Source organism: Pteropus medius, unplaced genomic scaffold (assembly GCF_902729225.1).
Source record: "Pteropus medius unplaced genomic scaffold, Ma_sr-lr_union100, whole genome shotgun sequence".
Lineage (NCBI taxonomy): Eukaryota > Metazoa > Chordata > Mammalia > Chiroptera > Pteropodidae > Pteropus > Pteropus medius.
The window spans coordinates 8,512,382-8,532,675 of NW_024340698.1; the positions used below are offsets into that span (position 1 = coordinate 8,512,382).

At 35.7% G+C, this 20,294-nt stretch overlaps 1 protein-coding gene and 1 pseudogene across 3 annotated transcripts; one reads left to right on the forward strand and one right to left on the reverse strand.

The window, feature by feature from the left end:
- The first annotated feature begins 1,681 nt into the window (after window positions 1-1,681).
- RAP2C (RAP2C, member of RAS oncogene family) lies at window positions 1,682-16,199 on the forward strand. 3 transcript variants are annotated; one of them, XM_039875610.1, is made up of 4 exons: window positions 1,682-1,882; window positions 2,019-2,827; window positions 5,273-5,585; window positions 13,683-16,199. In XM_039875610.1, the coding sequence occupies exons 2-3, from the start codon at window positions 2,555-2,557 to the stop codon at window positions 5,549-5,551; spliced, it is 552 nt and encodes a 183-aa protein (XP_039731544.1). In that variant the 5' UTR covers window positions 1,682-1,882; window positions 2,019-2,554; the 3' UTR covers window positions 5,552-5,585; window positions 13,683-16,199. The 3 variants fall into 3 exon arrangements, with proteins under 3 accessions (XP_039731544.1, XP_039731535.1, XP_039731550.1); XM_039875601.1 differs by having other exon boundaries at window positions 1,687-1,917; XM_039875616.1 differs by lacking the exon at window positions 1,682-1,882 and having other exon boundaries at window positions 2,284-2,545; window positions 2,667-2,827.
- LOC120613112 (uncharacterized) lies at window positions 8,058-8,175 on the reverse strand (annotated as a pseudogene).
- Window positions 16,200-20,294: the final 4,095 nt, after the last annotated feature.

Consider the following 20,294-nt stretch of genomic DNA (forward strand, 5'->3'; position numbering starts at 1 on the left):
CAAACACTTTGACCAACACATTCAGAACTATTAGAGTTGCCAGCAAGTGGAATGACCTCAAGAAGAAGAACCCCCTGTTTTGACAGTTTAGTGCAGAGACTTGCTACTACTGCTCAACATTGATTGCTGGATCAGAAGAGGAATTTCCACACTCAGTTACAAGCAGGGCTGGTACAGGGCCGTGGGTTCCACCAGACAGTCTGGAGACAGCTAGTCAGGGAGATGGCCACCAGAGCTCCAAATCAGGCAACAGCACATGTGGAAGGATCAGTGAACTATGGGGAGCCTCATAACTCATAGACTAAACCTCTTCCAGCAGAGGGCAGTGCCTTAGATATCAGGCCAGACTGGGGTCAGCTGGAGCCAGAGTTGGGGACTTCGCTGGACAGATTGCGCCAGCCCTAGGCCAAGGAGAAGTCGAACTCAACTGTCCTTTGGATACTGTAAGTGACATTGGGGAATACTTAGGGAGATATACATTAGGACTTCACACTACTATGATTTACCTGTTTTCTAATCAATATCTAACAATTTGGGTTTGACCATCTTTTTATAAAGTCTGGCCATTAGGGCTTGCGGGTAAAGAATTTGGACTCAGTTTAACTTGACTGGCTGCCGAATCTCTCAGGTTTCTGGATGTGAGCTTGAATCAAAAAGGGAGTGACATGCCTAAAATATAACCTAGCTTTCTGGGACTGTGAACCTGACACAAAGTTTACAAATAGAAAGTTAGCTAAGAGAAAGATATGTAAGAACTAACAATTTCATCTAAAAATAGAAACAGTAACACTAGAGTCATTCCCTTTTGAATTTCAATGATTGGAGGATGGCCATTAAAACAAACTTTAATGTGGAAGAGCCAGCAATACAAACAGCTATGCTTGCAGATAATAAAATATTAAAATAAATTAGTCTGCGGGCTTAACGAATTTCCAATTAACTCCTCCCTGAATGTTGGTTACCTTTCCTGCTATGTAGCAGTTGGACTCAAACAGGCAAAGCTGAGTTAGAGTACCTATAAGTCTATATGTAATCCTTTTGTTTTACTAGCCTGGTGACAAGAAAGAAAAGGAGTGACTTTGGCATTTGCTGGTGGAGTCAAGGCAGATTTGCCAGATGATAAAAGTGCTATGTGTTTAATAGTCAGGCACGGCTAAGTAAAACACACCACATACGAAATCACAGCAATCGTGAAGTTTGCACGCCTTTCTTAGAAAAAGATCACGTGGAAGAAATATCAGCAAAGAGAATAAACTTTCTTGACTGTTATTTCCCTTGCCAATTCTAGTCCAGAGATGTTTGGCATTCTCCAGGGTCGTTAGATTATTGCTGGTTGTCCCGCACAGACCAATGAACAGATCAAGTCCACAGGCTGAACTGGGAGCAGCTGAAACGCAGAGCGGCTTCAGTGGCTTTCGGGGTGGGCCTGTCAGTAGAAGCAAAAGCAGCTGCAAGCAGATGGACGAAGAAAGGAAGGGCGATGGAAATTCTCTGGGAGGCCCTTTGCCAAGGCCATAGTCCCGACCAAAAACTGTCCCCAGCCATTTCTCTCAGCAGGGCGAGGCCCCAGCGCCACCCGTCTTCCTCCGAAGAGGTGGGACTTTACCCACCGGAAGTGATCCAGTCCAGTCCCAGGGAACCGGGCACATCAGCCAGTGTGTCAGGGAAACATTTCCGGGTTTGTGCTGGGGGATGGGGGGATGAGAAAAAAGAGGTGGGTTCGCTTGGAGTTCCTGCGGCCGCCGCTGCCACCGGGCGGCCCCCGCCCCTCTCTCATCTGCTAACAGAAGCGCTGGGACGGTGGTGAGACAGTGGAGCCAGCCTGTGGCCATGGCCTTGGCCTGACAGCCTCTTGGGCGGCCGGGCGGGCGCGGACAGCAGAGTAAGCGGTGGCTTCGGCATTGACGGAGGCAGCAGGTCGGAAGGAGGGGGGAGCTGAGGGAGGCGGTAGCCCGGGCTGCCTGTTTGGGGCGGGTGGGGGTCAGGCGGGTAACGTGCACCCCTTTCCCCTATCACAGGCCGGACGTCGCCCGCCGGAGGCCCGGTGCAGAGACCTGCCCGGCGGCAGTGACAGAAGCGGAGCCCACAGGCTTTGGCCGCCTCAGCGGCGCAAGCAGGGAAGTGGGTCCGGCCTCTTTGGTGAAGGGGGCGGGGAGGGGTGCGGCAGCCCCAAGTTGCGGGATCCTCCGATACCCGCCTGCCCGCGGGCCCCCGCATCTTGCAGCCTTCAGCCCTGGACCCCGAGGGGTGTGTTTCATCTCCCACCCTCAAGCTTAAGCTCCTCCAGGCGTGCCCCTCCTCCCCCACGCCCCTGCCTAGGCTTTGTCCCTATAGGGAAGGGCATTACCATTGCATCCCCACCCACCCAGACACTACGCTCTCTCCCCTCCCCCGCCTTTAACTTCCTCTTCTTCCCGCGTTGGGCCCTCTGCTTCTCTGCACTCTCTTCCCCTGTTAGCAGATTTCCGCCCACCTTCCGCTTCTCTGAGCCGCGCCGAAGCTAGCGGGGCATTATTTTCCCTCCATCGGGTAGGAGTTGGTGAAGGTGAGACTCATGAGGGAATACAAGGTGGTGGTGTTAGGGAGCGGAGGGGTTGGCAAATCTGCCCTGACTGTGCAGTTTGTCACTGGGACTTTCATTGAGAAATATGACCCCACCATTGAAGATTTCTACCGCAAAGAGATCGAAGTGGACTCTTCCCCGTCGGTGCTGGAAATTCTGGATACCGCAGGAACTGAGCAGTTTGCCTCCATGAGAGATCTCTACATCAAAAACGGCCAAGGTTTCATCCTGGTTTATAGTCTGGTTAATCAACAGTCTTTTCAGGTAACCAAACTAAGTCTTGTAATTTGTTAGAAAGGGATGTGGTAATCTTCCTTTTACTTCTGGTTTGCTTGAACCGTGAGTTAATAACTATGTTTTGCTTTTGAAAATTAGACATGGCGCATTTCTGAGGTTACTCCTGGCACAGAAAAGTATTGTTGTTTCTACAGAGAGTACTAAAGTAGCAAACGTCAACAAATATTTTAAAGTTATTTTTAAGTCAAAAGAAGTGAAAAGAGTCAGAAAAAAATGAGTTCGTGTATATTTAGCTTGGAATATAACCTTCTGAAGTTGCTTGTTCAATTCAGAAAGTACTAATTAATGTACTCAACAAAACAACATTAACATAATCTTGGATAAATAGAGCACTTTGGAAGGAAAATTATTTGGAGCCCATTAATCGTTGTACAGATAACTCCTCTGTATCTGCTTTTCCCAGCACCCCCTCTCTGAGTTTCTCAACCAGATTCATAAATCTTTTTGCTGCAAGACGAAGAACACAAGACCTGCCTTCTAGGTATTTTACTTATTTGGGGGCATGTAAAGGAGAAGTTACTCATTGAAAAAACTAGTCTCTGGAATTAATAGCCAACAAAAGGGTATAATGACTCTTTTTCTGCACTTATAAAATTGTTTCTGATAAAAATTAACTACATTTATCATTTGTAGAAAATACATGGATCTAGGAACACTGAACAAGTGCAGATTCCTAACCCCGGCTAGGTGGCCAAACTGGAGATGGTCCAGTTTCCTTGGAAAATCTGTCCTGTCCTTCATTGGGAGACAGACTAAAGGTTTAACATTATTTTAAAATATGTAATAAATGTTTCTATTTATTCCTTGGAAATAACCTCATATTGACCCATTATGTTGATTTCCATTGATTTAGGAAATGGATTTTTTTTCTGCATTTAAAAGTAAGCAGGTAATGTTGGTACTTGAGACATTAAGTGCTTTAGTCAAGCCTATGTGCTAATTCCACTTTTCTTAGTATTTTAAATTAAAGTACTGTAGTAAACTTTTTCAGTAACCAGATATGGACTTTTTTCTTTTAAAGATAAGTTCTAGGTAAATGAATCTAAGTTGACCAATCTCAAAATTTCATTTTATGTAGGCTTAAATTCAAAAGCAATAGTATCATAAAAGCATTTTTCCCCAAAAAGTACCAAAGTACCAAATGTGCTACTTGACAGGCATTTTCTTTCTGAAGGATCCTCGAGAGTTTTGTTATTCTATTAGCTTACTTTTGAGTCTTTGGAAGTGTTTTTCATAAGATCTCCATTATATCTACTTCTGTTACAGACATAAATTGGGAATGAAAAAACTGCCATTATTTCAACAGTAACTTAAACTTTTGAACCCAAATGCCATAAATTTTGATTCTTAGCTGAACTTGATTTCCATAAAGACACCAGGAAAAGAAGCTTAACCTAGAAGGCTGAGTTGATATATGGTCAAACAAAATTGTTGCAAATATCAAATAACTATTTGTAAATTTTCAGTCTCTTCTTTTTCCTTCATTGGGCATGTGGATATTCTGTTCACTGTAACTATTCGACTTGAACATATGTTTATATTTAAGTTAAACCTTTTAAGTTGTGAAAAATAAAAAAAAAATGTAATGTTAATATAAAATCTATAATATTGTCTTTAGTCACTACTTTCCCCACCCAAAGTTGATGCTACTAGAGAATTGCTAAGGCTCGTATCTTTTGTAGTTAATTGTAATTAATTAGAAAAAGTAATACACTTGGGAGAAAATTCAAATTGTAAACCAGTACGTAGGCAAAGTATGACTTCCCACCCTGGTTTTCCCTCCCAGGAGCTGCTTGCTGTTACAGTAGTTTCTAGTGTATTTAAGTGTATTTTAAGGTGCTTGATTTTACTGAGATAAAAGAATAACATTAAATTTCAAATGAAATATATAAATGTATGAATCTGTTTTTAACTCTGGTCTTCTAGGCATGACAGTGCTTTTGTTCCCCCTGTAAACACTTTCTCCCAAGCACTCTTGCTAAATGGCTAGGAATGCATAGATGCTACAATCCTGTGCTAGGATGACAGATGTTAGGAGGAGTGATGGTTAAGTCAGCAGGTTTAAGGAAATGGCCAAACACCCTGTTATATGAATGGATTCATCATATTCGGAACCTTGCTTTTTAAATCAGTATAGACTGTGGGAAAGAAGTGATTAAATAAGTCCCAAGGTTAGTGTGCAACCTACATTTTATATTTATGACAGAAACCTAGCAGGTAGGATCAGTGGAGATTATCTAGTTCCTACTTCAATGGAGAAAATGACATTTTCTCTATTTGGGTGTGTGGTTTTATTTTGGATTTGGCTTTCTATTCTCACTGAAAGTTGACTTCTTGTCAGATAGTAATACTTCTGTTATGGTTATGCAAATAGCATAATTTTTTTCTTTCTCTTTGTGATTGTTTGAATAGGATATCAAGCCAATGAGAGATCAGATTGTCAGAGTGAAGAGATATGAAAAAGTCCCACTAATCCTAGTAGGAAACAAAGTGGATCTGGAACCAGAAAGAGAGGTTATGTCTTCAGAAGGCAGAGCTCTGGCTCAAGAATGGGGCTGTCCTTTCATGGAGACATCGGCAAAAAGTAAATCAATGGTGGATGAACTTTTTGCTGAGATCGTGAGACAAATGAACTATTCATCCCTGCCCGAGAAGCAAGATCAGTGTTGTACAACTTGTGTTGTCCAGTAAAAAAGATAACCTCAATCATGGCCATACCGAGCAGGTTAGTTGTTGATGGAAACTTATGAGCCAGAGAGTGTTTTGGTTTTGATCGATATAACAAAAAACTCATTAATATTAATACCTATTGCACTACCTTAAATTTATTTTTAAAAAAGCATTTCCCTTAGCAAAAAATAGTCAACATTAAATGCAGAAAATCTAAAAAAAAAAATACAGATAAATGAAATAAGGGTGAGAAATTGCTCATATTCCCATCAAGATTTATTTTTTTTTAAGTGAGTTACCATTCTCTCTCTGCTTGATTGATAACATTCCTTTGGGGTAGGGTGAGTTAAAGGATAATACACCTTTTCAATGTTTTGGTGGTTTTGCATCTAGAATGCATAGGAGAACATCCAGTAATAATTGTGGAAGATGATTAGTTTTGTGTTTTCTACACCTTTTTATCCTGCACTAGAGAGCTGCTATAATTGAAATCAATTTACTAATCACCCAAATGCTTGATTTAACAGGATGATTATTTAATCAAGTTTGTCTGTACCTTGCACTTGAGGGACTTAAGTGACCTCTGATAATAACAAATTATAGTGCCCAATGTACCTTGAGTTCATTGTGAATATGTGGTCCAAATGAAAATCTGCCAAAGTCATCTGTGATGTGTTAGAAGGGACAATCGTAAGCCCAGGAAACATTTTTATTCATTTTAATAAATAACAATGTTAATAAACGATAACAAAACCTTCAAACTTTTCATTGAGTTAAATGATAATAAGATGCAATTTACAGAGCTATTTTTACAGCCTTCAGAAAGTCATCTGTTCCACAAAGTGAAGTCCAACTGTAACTGGACTTCCTTTAGGAAAGAACCAAGGATTTGAGGTTGTCTGGACTTGGAAGGGCTGGATTTCTGAGGGTTTCATGACAAAAGAGTTTTGTTGAATAGACCAACAAAAAAAGTTCTTTTAAATGAATGAGTTTTTGAAAGTTAAGTTACATTAAACTTTCTGAGCATTTTAAAATGAGATTATTTTATTCATATCATAATTTCTAAATTTAGATTGTAATCGGGCAGATAGTTTCACTTAGACAGTAACACTTAGATAATGAGTTAAAACAGCCAATAGCCTGGATGACTGAGAAACTACAGCAAATGCCTGACTAGCTTGACAATATCAGGAGTGGAATTGATGGTTTTGATCCAAGACTGACCTCAAGTGTGGGAGGCAGTGTTGCAAATGGCAACAGGCATTTCAGATCGCAGTGATGATTCCTAATCAAAGGTCTGGCTTTATATGTGCTCCTTGGGAAAAAAAAAAAAGCTAACAGTCCCTGATTTATCTTTTCATACAAGATTTCCTGTCAGGTGGTGTCTCTTTGAAAATGAAGGATGACAACAATGCTTTACTCAAAATTCTTTCATTCATCAGCTTTCCAACATACCAGAATATGATGAATACTCATTTATTAAACCTAGCAACATCTGTTACCTGTTCAGACTGTAGTCCAGAATATATTTTGGTGATAGTGTTGCACTTACAGTATAGTCTTTTGAGGCAGGAATAGGTGTATGTAGATGATCAAATCCCATGTTCTTGTTTCCACATTCTCTTTTAAACTGTAAGCCAGCTTCAAGTTTGAACAAATTCTGTGTAATGGTTGCATCCTCACCATTATGCTGTTTCTCTGATACTTTTAACTGGGCAAATGGCACAGTATACACGTTTTAGTTTTATCATCTTTATAAAAAAAATTAACCAGCTCCCACAAATGTTCCCAATTTTCTTTTCATCATTATTATAGATAGGTATAGAAAGTAGACTGGGTAAAACTAGTCTCATACATGTGGAAGGCCAACAGTCTCAAATTGGCAAATGGGTAATTTTTAACTCTTTCTTATTCTGGATTATTTCTGAGTTTATTTTGCAATTTTTGTGATCTAGATTACTTTTAATCTATTTGGCTACCTACAGGAATGATTATATATATATATATTTTTTTATATTTCAAGCCAGCTCTTCACATTTTTTATTAATGTACTAAAAATCAGAAAATAATAACAATAATTGCTGATTTTTTATAATAATAGGTCAAGTTGCCTGTGTAATATTTTGTTTAGTTTTCGTTTTTTTAAGCAGAATTCACTACTGAAAGTGCAAGCCTTGAAATAAAATATGTAATCAGCTGAATTTCTGAAAATATTAAAGGGAATTCCCTGACCAAGATCTTTTAGAACAAACCACATTATATGCAATTTTTTTTTTCATGACATAATTCAAGCAAGATTGAACTGATGTGTGTGTATGGAACTGTAACTAGATGGGAGAATATAGAGAAAGAGAAGAAAGGGTGGCAGGGCTCCAGGTTTATCACAGTGCTACTACTACTATTTAGCTAAAAAAATAGGCAATGGATTGTGAATCCTGTAGCTTGAGTCTTGGAGCTCTGTAGTCTGTTAGTCCCAGATCTAGATTGACTATCAAACTTTGACAAGTAAAGGTGATTTTTTTTTTAACGCCTACAGTACCTGGCCTTCCTAGGTGGTCTCCCATCCAAGTACTAACTAGGCTTGACCTGCTTAGCTTCCGAGATCAGACGAGATTGGGAACGTTCAGGGTGGCATGGCTGTAGACAAGTAAAGGTGATTTGAGAAATACTTGTTCTTAATATTTAGAAGAGTACCTTGTCTAAATTAGAAATAATAAGACTTGAGTAACTTGGACTGTGATTGTTATAAATTGGTTGCTTTTAATTGAAAGGGAAATTTTATGAATGCTCTAAGAATTGCTTCTGATAATTCCTCACATTTATTTCTTACCACCCTTTAATTTGGGTCACCGGTCTCTTGCCCAACACCTGTTTATCTGCATGGCTCCCAGGATTGTTTCCTCACCCTCCTACTGACAGTAGTCTTAATGTAAGTTTAGATTCAAGGCCAGATTTTTTATGTGCTGCTTTCATGACTGGTTTCCTTACTGACTTGAGAAGCCTGCCATCAAGTGTTTTGAAGGACTTCTTTTACTGTGCAGCAGCAATATAATAGAAACCCAGGTCAGTGTTGCAGCCCTATTTTGCTTTTGTTAACTACATCATAGCTTCTTTGTGTTGGTGTGAATAATTAACAGTTGGCTGTTTTGGTATACTGTTGTTGAGAATGATAGATGTTTTATTAATAATCTCATAACACTTTAAAAGAAGTAAATCACAGTGCTAAGGAGGGTTCAAGGAAAGGAGAGACCACATCCAGTTAGAGCAGTTTTCTCAACATTCTGGGCTTATTGTTGGGAGGATTGGATGTTTAGTAGCATCCCTGTACCAGATGTCATTAGCATTCCCTCTGCCTCCAAGTGTGAAAAGCAAGAATATCTCCAGACATTGCCATATGTCTCCTGGGGATCAAAATCTTCCCTGGAGAAGAACCACTGATTTAGAAGAATTAGGGAGCAGTAGCATTTGAGTCAGGCTTTGAAGAATAGGTAGGATATTAGGGGATGGGAAAGGAGTAGACGTGATTCCAAATAGAAGGAATGCCAAAAAGGAGCAAAATAATATCCTCAAATATTTTGTTGATTCCCTGAAAGAAAGGTGGGAAGTGCAGTAAAGTCATCTCTTAAATCTGAATGTTTGATAAATGCCTTTTTGGCAAGCAGAGTTTTCAAGGATTCCTATATATCAGTCCAGTATTGACAAAACAGGAATAAAACTGTGTTCTTCATTATGGTTTGAAGATCCCCTGCAAGATTTGATCTTATTTTTCTCTGTGTGTTATAGAATGGGTTCTTGTAAGAGTACCAAACACTAGGAATCAAGCTGAAAGAACAAAGATCGTTATTTATGTAAGCCTCAGTTCATTATCTATGTCATCTCGAAGAAAAAGGGGCATTCTTGATTCAAGACTAGCACATCATTTCACGTGGCAGCAGAATACTCAGGATGTTAACACAGGCTCCTGAAAGGCTGAACTGTGTACGAATATCATTGTAATCTAGCTGGCCTTACTATTTCTGAACACAGGGGTATTTATTAGTATTTTAATTTTTTAAAATAAATAAATATGTGGAATTAGAATTGTTTATAATAGTTTTTCCAGCTATTAATTAGATATATCTAGTGACTTAGCAAATGTAGGAGAAAATCATGAAAATTAAATCACAGTGTATATACTTTAAAATGCTGGCATTTTCATATCCAAGTTAAATATTAATCATATCAGTAGAACACTGGGGTGGAATTCTGTTGCAGAAGTTACAGCTTAGATAGATACTTTTTCCCCTGCCCTATTTTGCTTATCAGTTTGAGCTGGCAACATAGCTCATTTGTCATCTAGTTCAAATGGAGCCTGTAGCACAGCAGCCCTAAATGGAGGAAGAAGCATGCTTTGGGGATAGGGTGCGCTATAAAGACCTGCAATGGCCCTGGGTAAAAGGGAAGAACAGAGTTGCCTTGTCCTTTCTGCCCCAATAATTCTCTCAGACCTTTACTGACCTCCCACAAGTTTCATCGTTTGGGACTGTTACGAGTGGATAGGTACCTAGTTAGACCTGCTCTAGATAGGAAGGTGTCTGGTGCTTAGAATGACTTTTTGTATATCTGTTCCCTCTTTAATTGCTTCCTTTTAACCTCAAGATTAGGCTTTTATTGCAGAATTAAATGCATATGAGCCATTCAGTTTTACTCCATTACCTCTCTGGCTTAGAATGAACCATCAGTAGAATTAACAAAAATTGCATCATGTAGTTGGAGAATTGCCACCCAGGAAGTATTCTAGCCATACTTCAGGGGCGACTCCCCTCATGAGATTACTTTACAGTAGAACTCTAGAATCCAGAAGATAATATCATTAAGAAAAACTTAAGTCCTATCAGCTGTTGGAAAAACTTACCCGACCAAAAAACATACTCCCAAATTCCTTTGATTAGCCACAATCTTAAGAATATCATATTCTGAAAAAACAATTTAGAGTTTAGGGGAGCAGTACCCTACCTGGTCTAGTTCAAAATTAGAAGCTAGGATCAGATCATTAGAATCACACTGCTGCCTATTATTAGTGGACATGGCCATATTATTTGAGATCTCAGAATTGAACTCATCATATTAATTTAAACTTACAGAGATTTTAGGTTAAGACATATGAAAATTGCTTATCCATTTGCTTTGACCCTGGGTTCATCATAAACTTTTAGGATGCATGTTCTCCGTAAAGCATTGTTACACTTTCATTCAAGGATTCTGTTCCATAGGTTCAGCTTTTGCTCTCTATGTTTAATGGATGTTGGGTGAGCACTTTTAATGACCTAGTCTTCCCACTCTACCCCCCCAAATAAGCTTCATGAGTATTATGCAAATTAGGATAGAGACACAAGATATTTAACTTCTATCAATGGAATTCTAGCCTAGTGTTTTGCTAGTATAACTAATATTTAACTTGGATATGAGAATGCCAATTACAAACTGAAGGTAAATTATTTTTTTCAATTTGTTAAATCCCTAGAATATCACATCTTAAACAGGAAAAAAATTAAAATTTATTATTATTGCACATTTATATTTGCTAAAAAGAATGCTAGTAAATACCATTGTATTTAGAAATGGTAAATACAGCTAAGCTAAAAAGACATTCATAAACTGCTAAGCTTTTCAGGAGCCTTTGTTAATATCCCAGGCATTTACTGCCACCTGAAATGATGTGCTTGTCTTGACTCAAGAATTTCCCTTATAGTCGTGCTGACATAAATAATGATCTTTGTTCTTTCACTTCTGTGTTTGGTGCTCTCGTGTACCAATTTACCCAACTTGGGAGACCCTATTGCATAATTTCCTGAACAAAAAGTTTGGACTGTTGTTTGGGATATATTTTTATTGTACTCTTCCATAACAAAATCTAATTAGAAAAAGATGAAAAAGTAAAACCAGTTATGCAAGACTTGAGTAGAAGCTTTCAGAGTTAAGATGTACTGGGTGTCTTGCTGGAAACAAGAGTGAGGACGAGAATTACTTGTGTCTCACAAGAAGCAAATAATACTTTTGCCATGTGTCTGTGGTTGACCAGCTGCCTTTAAAGCTTCTAGAATGTTTTTTTTTTTAATTAATAAGAGTTGTTAGTAAGGTGAAAATTTTGCTGTCACATTAAGCAATAACATTTACATTTTACATTATGTGAAATTCTAATCTGAGAGAGATGGTCCTTTTTGCTTAATTCAAGCTTTTGCTTCAGGATTTATTCCTGCAAAAAATTAAAATTTATTACTCATTTGAAAAGTAGCTAATATTAATACTTTATTTAATGGTATGTTTCCTATTAAGATTGTTTAGTCTGACCTGGAATTTATCTATGTCTCTCGATTTCACTGGAGTATTGTCATCCTGTTGATTGTGGATGGACCAAATGTTAACCAGGTTTTTAGAGGGTGGTAAATAATGCATATATCATTTTTTATTTAATGTGGATTATGGTTAGCAAGCTGGTTTATATTCTTAGTGTTCATTTTGGCTAGAAATAAATAATCACTACTTCCTCAATTTGATTTCAGAGAATGCCTGAACTATTAAATCATAATATATTACAAATATTCACTAAGAGATAATCATATTTGAAAATCCCAAATCTTTATAATTGTTTATTTTGAAAAACATAGATTAAAAGTTATAGCAAATTTAAATTCAAATTATTGAGGAAAATCTAGTGTGAATTCCTGAAAAGTCTTCCCAAAAATATTGCATAAAAATGAGATACTTTTATGTTCACATAGGTATGAAAATTCAAATGAGGCTGAAAAAATAGAATGGTCTTTTAGTCGAGATATCAAAAACATAATTCTGGTCTTCTGGAAATTTATAACATAGTTGAGAAATGAAAAAAAGAAAACCTGACATTTGACATATATGGTACTTTCACATACTGTGTTATGATATATCTGGGGAAGTAATTTTTATCTTTATTTTAATAATGAGCAAAATGGACTTTCCCAAGCTTAAATAACCACTGTCCTACTTAATTTACTTTAATGCAAAAAATGCTTTAATTTTAATTGGAAGAAAAATGTTTGTATAATTTCTAAAGAGGCAAACTTTTGTCTGTTTTTCCTAATGTATATTGGTGACAGAATTGTATTAATAATGAGCAGAGAGACATTCTTTTAAAGTGATTATTTTTATGACATAGCTTCTAATAAAGAGTTTTCTCAGGCTCTTTGAACACTAATCGAAGTATAGCTGTCAAATGAAATTAAAATTATACATGTACAAACATTGGTAGAGCTTTTAGATGATCTTAAATTGGTTTCACTTGGCATCCTTTCACAGTAGCTATTCTACTCTTTGTTTCTGGTTTTATTTAACAATTTTTATTTTTTACATAACAAAACCAATGTAATCCCACTCCCCTATAAAAGCTGTTCGGTGATCCAGCACAGTTAAAGGACATTGTGTCTGAATGATGGATTTTTTCCCCCTTGGTATTAATTAGAAGGGTGGAAATCTATCGACTGTAAGAGCAGAGACTGAGACATCCCAATTATAGAAGTTTCTGTGGTTGGGAGAATGTCCCCAAAAGGGCAGACCAGAGTGAGAAATATAAACTATTGCTGTCATGTAGCATCTAAACCAAGTCGGGACACCTAGTTGATGCTCAATAGCTAGACCCTGACGGAATTACATTTTCTAATTTTAAATTCTTTAAAAAAATCCCTAAATCTTAGAAAACTTTTCATATTGTCAAGTTAGCTCATAATTTGTATGCACTTAATTCTAATACCATTTTCAATTAAAATATAAACATCAAATTCAAAGTAGAATTAACGTTTGCCACTTTTATACTGTAAGATCTTTTAAACCACTAAGAGCATTTTTAATATTGTGCAAAGTCTAATACAAGCATAAAGGATAGAACTACTAAAAAAAAAAAATAAACCAGAGTAGTTATAGCCAATGCATCGTTAGAGTGTTTCTAATTTTTAATGACTTTTTTGGATCACATAAAATTACTTTTTTACTTAAACTGATGATGAACACAGTGAAATTCCACCTTAAGATAGTTATTCTGGTACTACTTCCATGTGTATATAGATCTGTTGTCAGTGTTCTCATTTTAAACGGTAATATATATTTCTACATTTTTATGACATTTTTATCTTAATTGCAGATAAAACTCAGAGGAAATTTGCACAGATGCTGCTTTGGAGAACTTTACAACCTGGGTTGCAGAACTGAGCCTTGGTAAACCTGTCTCTATTACAGCATGTTGCCGTACATCTAATTAAATGCATAAGGTCTTTGGCTTTCAAAATCCATCGACCTTAAACAGGAATGCTTAGCATGTTTACCACATGTTTAAAATCTGTTCTTTATCAATCAGTCCTTTTGTAGCTTTCTAAGTTCTTCTTGATGGCTAATATGCAAAAATTAATTTTTAATATTTTAATTGATTTCTTTAATCAGTTTCTCAACTTGTATTTATTAAATACTCAAACTCAGTATTACCTACTCAATGCCTTTTAAGAGAAAGTTATAATGGAGAAGAAATTGAGCCTTAAACAAATGGTTACTTCTGTATATTACCTCGCACCAGTGCTTCATTCTATTTGTAGCATCTTTCTCCTTTAAATGGTCGGTTAATACTTTGAGACTTTGTTTACGTGTGGCAGTGTTGTAAAAAGAAACTAAAGATCACATTTTACCTGTATGGATGGAATATTCCTTTTCTTCAAGTGCAGTTTGTTGATATATTTTCTTAGTGAACATGTTCTGAAACTTACAGTTGATATTTAAAATTGATTATAGAGCATTTAGCTAAAGAGTTAAGCATTTGATTCCATTAGGTTTTCACATGTGTTAATCTCATTTACAGCATCAGATTGCAGCAGTAACATTTTCCTTTCTGTAAAGTTCTAAATTTAGTTATGACCTACTTAGTAATGCCTTTGAAAAGGGATATTGTATCCATGGTAAATTAATTTTGTATACTTAAACAGCTCAGCTTTGCCTGTAAGGCTGGTAATTGATATCTACTTCCGCACCTGTAAAATTGAATTCAAGTAAAATCATATACACTTGCTAGTTGTTAATATTTGTCTTTCTGAATAATAGTTTAAAGCAATATTTGTTAAATTTTCTTGCACTATCACAATTGCTTTTTAGTTATTTCTCAAGAAGCATGTTTGTAGTAGAGACAAAAATATGTGTAACAAGGAGGACGGCACTAAGCCTCTGGGCTTTTTTGTGTGTGCAAATGTTCTTCTAATAGCCATTGCCTTCCATGTTGTTTACCTAATCAGCACATTTTGTCTGAATACTTGAACATTTTATCAGTGACACAGGTATAGAAACAGAAGGGAAACTTATAAAGAGTAATCTTTTGATTCAGTTTTAACATCATGACAATGAGTGCTTTTTCTAGCAATGATTTTTAAATTTTGTAAGTTTAACAGTATTTTGTTGTTGGGTTTTTATTTGATTTTAGTTGTGTGCATCTAATTTGCAGAATTTAGTAACTGCAGCTCACCTACTGCACCAAAGTTCTCCATTTTAGGAGCCCAGCTTTAGTCATTTGAACATGCTTCTAAATAAAACAAAACGAAACAAAAAAACCAAAACTATACTTTCGATCTGTAATAACAGCTCAATAACTTTGTCAAGGAAAGCTCTAATATATGCAGTGATGGTTTAAGGAAGGGTATGGCAATTTTAAATTTATATTTTGTGTGATGTTCAAATAAAATGATATCTACATTTATGTGATTTATTGGTCAGCATGACCATTAATTATTGCATAGAAATTGATTAAACTTTGATTTCCTTTTTTTAAATCGTGTTGTATTTGATTCCTGATCAAATTCCCTCAAAGTGAACTATTGATCTTAAAGTTTGAATTTTATGGTGAGATTGTAAGAGTGGGGGCACTTGAAACTTTGTTCTATATTTATTAACTGCGTAAAATGATTACCTAATTTAAATTTGCACTTTAATGCCAAACTTAAAACCAAACACTCAGTTCAAAGTAGGTTAAGTGATTGTGGTTCATCTTAAAGCTATGTGAAATTCTAAAGGAATCAAATAATTCATGATGATTTAAATTTTCTGAAGATGGATTTTTTTTATAGTGTTTCTTTCCTATGGATAGTTCTTATTCTCTCCCTTTCTCTCTCTTCCTCCCTCCCTCCCACTCTTCTTCTTTCTCTCCATCCCTATCTTTCTCTGTCACTAACCTCTGCAGCAAATTTAACTTGAATTCACTTAGGATCACAGGAATCAGGGGGGAGTGATTTAAAGGTGGTTTCTCCAGCACATTTTAAGAAAAGGGACCAAAAGTTATTTTAGCTTCTTCAATAGATTGCATGTCGAGTTGCTTATTAGGATAATAAATTAATATTAAATGCAATATATGTCTCGTCTTTACTATGGTATCTGTTTAGGAGTTGTTCAAATCACTGCAGTAGGGCTCTGCAAATAAAATCATGTAACCTATTATCATGGATCTAATGTACTGTAACTTTATGAATAAAAGGTAAAAAATTTCAAATAACAAGTACAAACATTGAACAATGACCTATAAAGATTTGTAAAAATAAAATTTTTCCAATAGATTTCATTCTTGTCATTTTGTAAGATGACCCTGCAGTCCACCTGTTTGTAACTTTTTTTAATAAAATAGATATCTGTATTACTATGGTTGCTTTCTTGAATTATTTGGTATATTACTACTTGTTCTAGATTTGCTAGCTTGTAAATCACTTTATTATAATCGAAAGCCATTACCTTTTATCAAAATGATAATGTGTACTGCAGTACATGTTTAAACAAGTTGAATGATCACTTGCGTCCTTAATTTATCATTCTGGCATATGTGGAGAAAAACTGAGGTGTATCTGAAAATGTAATATGTAATTAATTGAGTAATATAAATAAATTAGAAATAATGAGTAATGAGTACAAAATTATAATGTATATGATTTGTCCCATATCAAGAAAGTGACCCCACAAATCTGATGGCTGGGAAATGTCCATGTATAGGAAATTTCAGACAGTATTAAACAATATAATTAAATTTTGAAATAATAAATTAAAAACATTCAACATAATTAAGCTATTTTATTTTACCCAGCGAAATGTTTGCCAATTCACTGCATAAATCAATATTTTTAAATAGTTGAACTGAACAGATTTTTTACTCGAAGTTTTATAAAACCATAATCTTTTCTTTGAAGTTGGAGAATTCTGTTTGTCCAAATGTATATGGACTAGATTAAATTTATTTTTTTTGTAAAAGTGGCATGTTTACATATCTGTCATAATACATAGAAAATATCTTATCGTTTATTACCATTGATTATTGGTCTTTAGTTGGACATCAAACACACCATGTATAATGTACTACATACTATCCTTGAAGTCCAAAAACCCTTTTCTACACTGAAGGCATCATGATTTCAAGGCCCTCTCCCTTTTTTCCACAGGAATATATTCCTTCATTAAGCAAGGTCAAATTTTTTTTTAAAAGTAAGGAAAGGTATATTCATCAAGAAGGTGCCAACTAAGAAGATGGGAGACCTAGTGGTGCCTCAAATCTATCTTAAGAAATTAAAGAGTTCAGACTTTTTAAAAATTAATTAATTTATTTTAATTAGTTTCAAGTATACAGTACATTGTTTAGACATCTATATAGTTCATAAAATGATCCCCCCAATTGCTCCCTTCCTCCCCTGGCCCTCCACCTCACCAACATATTAATGCTAACTGCATTTCCTATGCCGTGCTCCTCATCCCCATGACCATATATAAACTACTAATTTGTACTTTTTTTAACCCTTCACAGCATTCTCCCTCCCCTTTGTCATTCACCAAATTGTACACTATATTTGTGAGTCTGATTCTGATTAGTTTGTTCTTTTTGTTCCTTAGATTCCGCATATAAGTGAAATCATATGGTATTTATCTTTCTCTGTCTTATTTCACTCAGCATAAGAGCTTCTAGGTCCATCCATGTCATTGCAAATGGTAGGATTTCATTTTATTAATGACTAATATTCCATTGTATATATGAACCACAACTTCTTTATCCAATCATCTGTTGATGGGCATTTAGGTTGCTTCCATATCTTCTTGGCTATTGTAAATTGTGCTGCCATGAATATTGGGATGCATAGATCTTTACGAATTATTGTTTTGGTTTTCTTTGGATAAATACCCAGAAGTGCAATTGCTGGGTCAAAAGGTATATCCATTTTTAAGTTTTTGAGAAACCACCAGATTGTTTTTCATAGCGGCTATACCAATTTGCCATCCCACCAACAATGTATAAGGGTTCCCTTTTCTCTGCATCCTTGCCAACACTTGTTGTTCTTTGATTTATTGATGATAGCCATTCTGACAGGTGTGAGGTGATATTTCATTGTGGTTTTAATTTGCATTTCTCTGATGATTAGTGACCTTGAGCATTGTTTCATATTTCTATTAACCATCTGTATTTCCTCTTTGTAGAAGTATCTGTTCAGGTCTTCTGCCCATTTTTTAATTGGATTGTTTATATTTTGTTGTTGTTGTTGAGATGTATGAATTTTTTATACATTTTGCATATTATTCTCTTATCAGATGTATTATTAGCAAATATCTTCTCTCAATCAGTCGATTGTCTTTTTGTTTTGTTAGTTGTATCCTTTGCTGTACAAAAACTTTTTAGTTTGATGTAGTCCCATTTGTTTATTTTTTCTTTTGTTTCCCTTGCCAGGGGAGATATATCCAAAAAAAAATTACTTTTAGTAATATCAGAGATTTTACTGCCTATGTTTTTTTTTCTAAAAGTTTTATGGTTTCGGGTCTTACATTTAAGTCTTTAATCCATTTTGAGTCTAATTTTGTATATGGTGTAAGAGGGTGGTCCAGTTTCTTTTTTTATTTTTACTTTTGCATGTATCTGTCCAATTTTCCCAACACCATTTATCAAAGAGACTGTATTTACTCCATTGTATATTCTTACTTACTTTGTCATATATTAAGTGAGCGTATGGACGTGGATTTATTTCTGGGCTCTCTATTCTGTTCCATTGATCAATGGATCCGTTTTTATGCCAGGACCATACTGTTTTGATTACTGTAGCCTTGTAGTATAGTTTGATAGCAGGTAGTGTGATACCTCCAATTTTGCTCTTTCTCAAGATTGCCATGGCTATTTTGTTTTATTATGGTTCCATATAAATTTTAGAATTATTTGTTCTAGCTCTCTGAAAAATGCCATTGGTATTTTGATAGAGATTGCATTGAATCTATAGATTGCTTTGGGTAGTATGGCCTTTTAAAAGATGTTGATTCTTCCTACCCATGAGCGCAGTATATGCTTCCATTTATTTGAATCTTCTACAATTTCTTTTTTCAATGACTTATAATTTTCTGAGAACAGGTCTTTTACCTCCTTGGTTAATTTGATTCCCAGGTATTTTATTGTTTTCAATGCAATTGTAAATGGGATTTTTTTCTTAACTTCTCTTTCCAAAAGTTCATCATGGTGTATAAAAATGCCACTGACTTCTGGATATTTATTTTGTAACCTATTGCTTTATTGAATTCATTCATCAGTTCTAACAGTTTTTGGTGAAATCTTTAGGGTTCTCTATATATAGTATGTCATCGGCAAATAACAAGAGTTTTACTTCTTTTCCAATTCAGATACCTTTTATTTCTCTTTCTGTCCGATTGCTGTGGCTAAGACTTCCAACACAGTGTTGAAGAGGAGTGCTCAAAGTGGGCATTCTTGTCTTGTTCCTGATCTTAAGGAAAATGCTTTTGGCCTTTCCCCATTGAGTATGATGTTAGCTGTAGGTTTGTCATATATGGACTTTGTTATGTTGAGGTATGTTCCCTCTATTCTCACTTTGCTGAGAGTTTTTTATCATAAATGGATGCTGGATTTTGTCAAAGGCTTTTTCTGCATCTATTGATATGATCATATGGTTTTTATCTTTTGATTTGTTAATGTGGTGTATCACATTAATGGATTTTTGGATATTATATGAACCGTGCATCCCATGAATAAATCCGACTTGATCATGGTGTATGATATTTTTAATGTATTCCTGAATCTGGTCTGCCAATATTTTGTTGAAGATTTTTGCATCAATGTTTATAAGAGATATCGGCCTATAGTTTTCTTTTTTTTTGTAATGTCTTTGTCTGGTTTTGGAATCAAGGTAATGGTGGCCTCATTAAAGGAGTTAGGGAGCTTTCCCTCTTCTTGAATTTTTTGGAATGGTTTGAGAAGAATAGGTGATAATTCTTTGAATGTTTGGTAAAATTTGCCTCTGAAGCTATCTGGTCCAGGACTTTTGTTTTTGGGGAGGTTTTTGATTACTGATTCTATTCCATTGGTGATAATCTGTCAGTTCAGATTTTCCATTTCTTCTTGACTCAGTCTTGGGAGATTGTATGTTTCAAGGAATGTGTCTATTTCTTCCAGATTGTCCAATTTCTTGGCATATCATTGCTCATAGTATTTTCTTATGATCCATTGTATTTCTGTGGAGTCCTTGGTTTTTTCTCCTCTTTTGTTTCTGATTTTATTTATTTGAGTCCTCTGTCTTTTTTTCCTTGATGAGTCTGGCTAAAAGTCTGTCAATTTTGTTTATCCTTTCAAAGAACCAGCTCTTGGTTTCATTAATCTTTCGTATTGTTTTTCTAGACTCTATTTCATTTATTTCTACTCTGATCTTTATTATTTCCTTCTTTCTATTTTGGGCTTTTTTTTTTTTTGCTGTTCTTTTCTGAT

Bases quoted from the DNA above. Each gene is read 5' to 3' on its own strand.
- RAP2C (XM_039875610.1), top strand. From the start codon at position 2,555: ATGAGGGAATACAAGGTGGTGGTGTTAGGGAGCGGAGGGGTTGGCAAA. The intron at 2,828-5,272 runs GTAACCAAACTA...TTGTTTGAATAG, and splicing joins TTAATCAACAGTCTTTTCAG to GATATCAAGCCAATGAGAGA.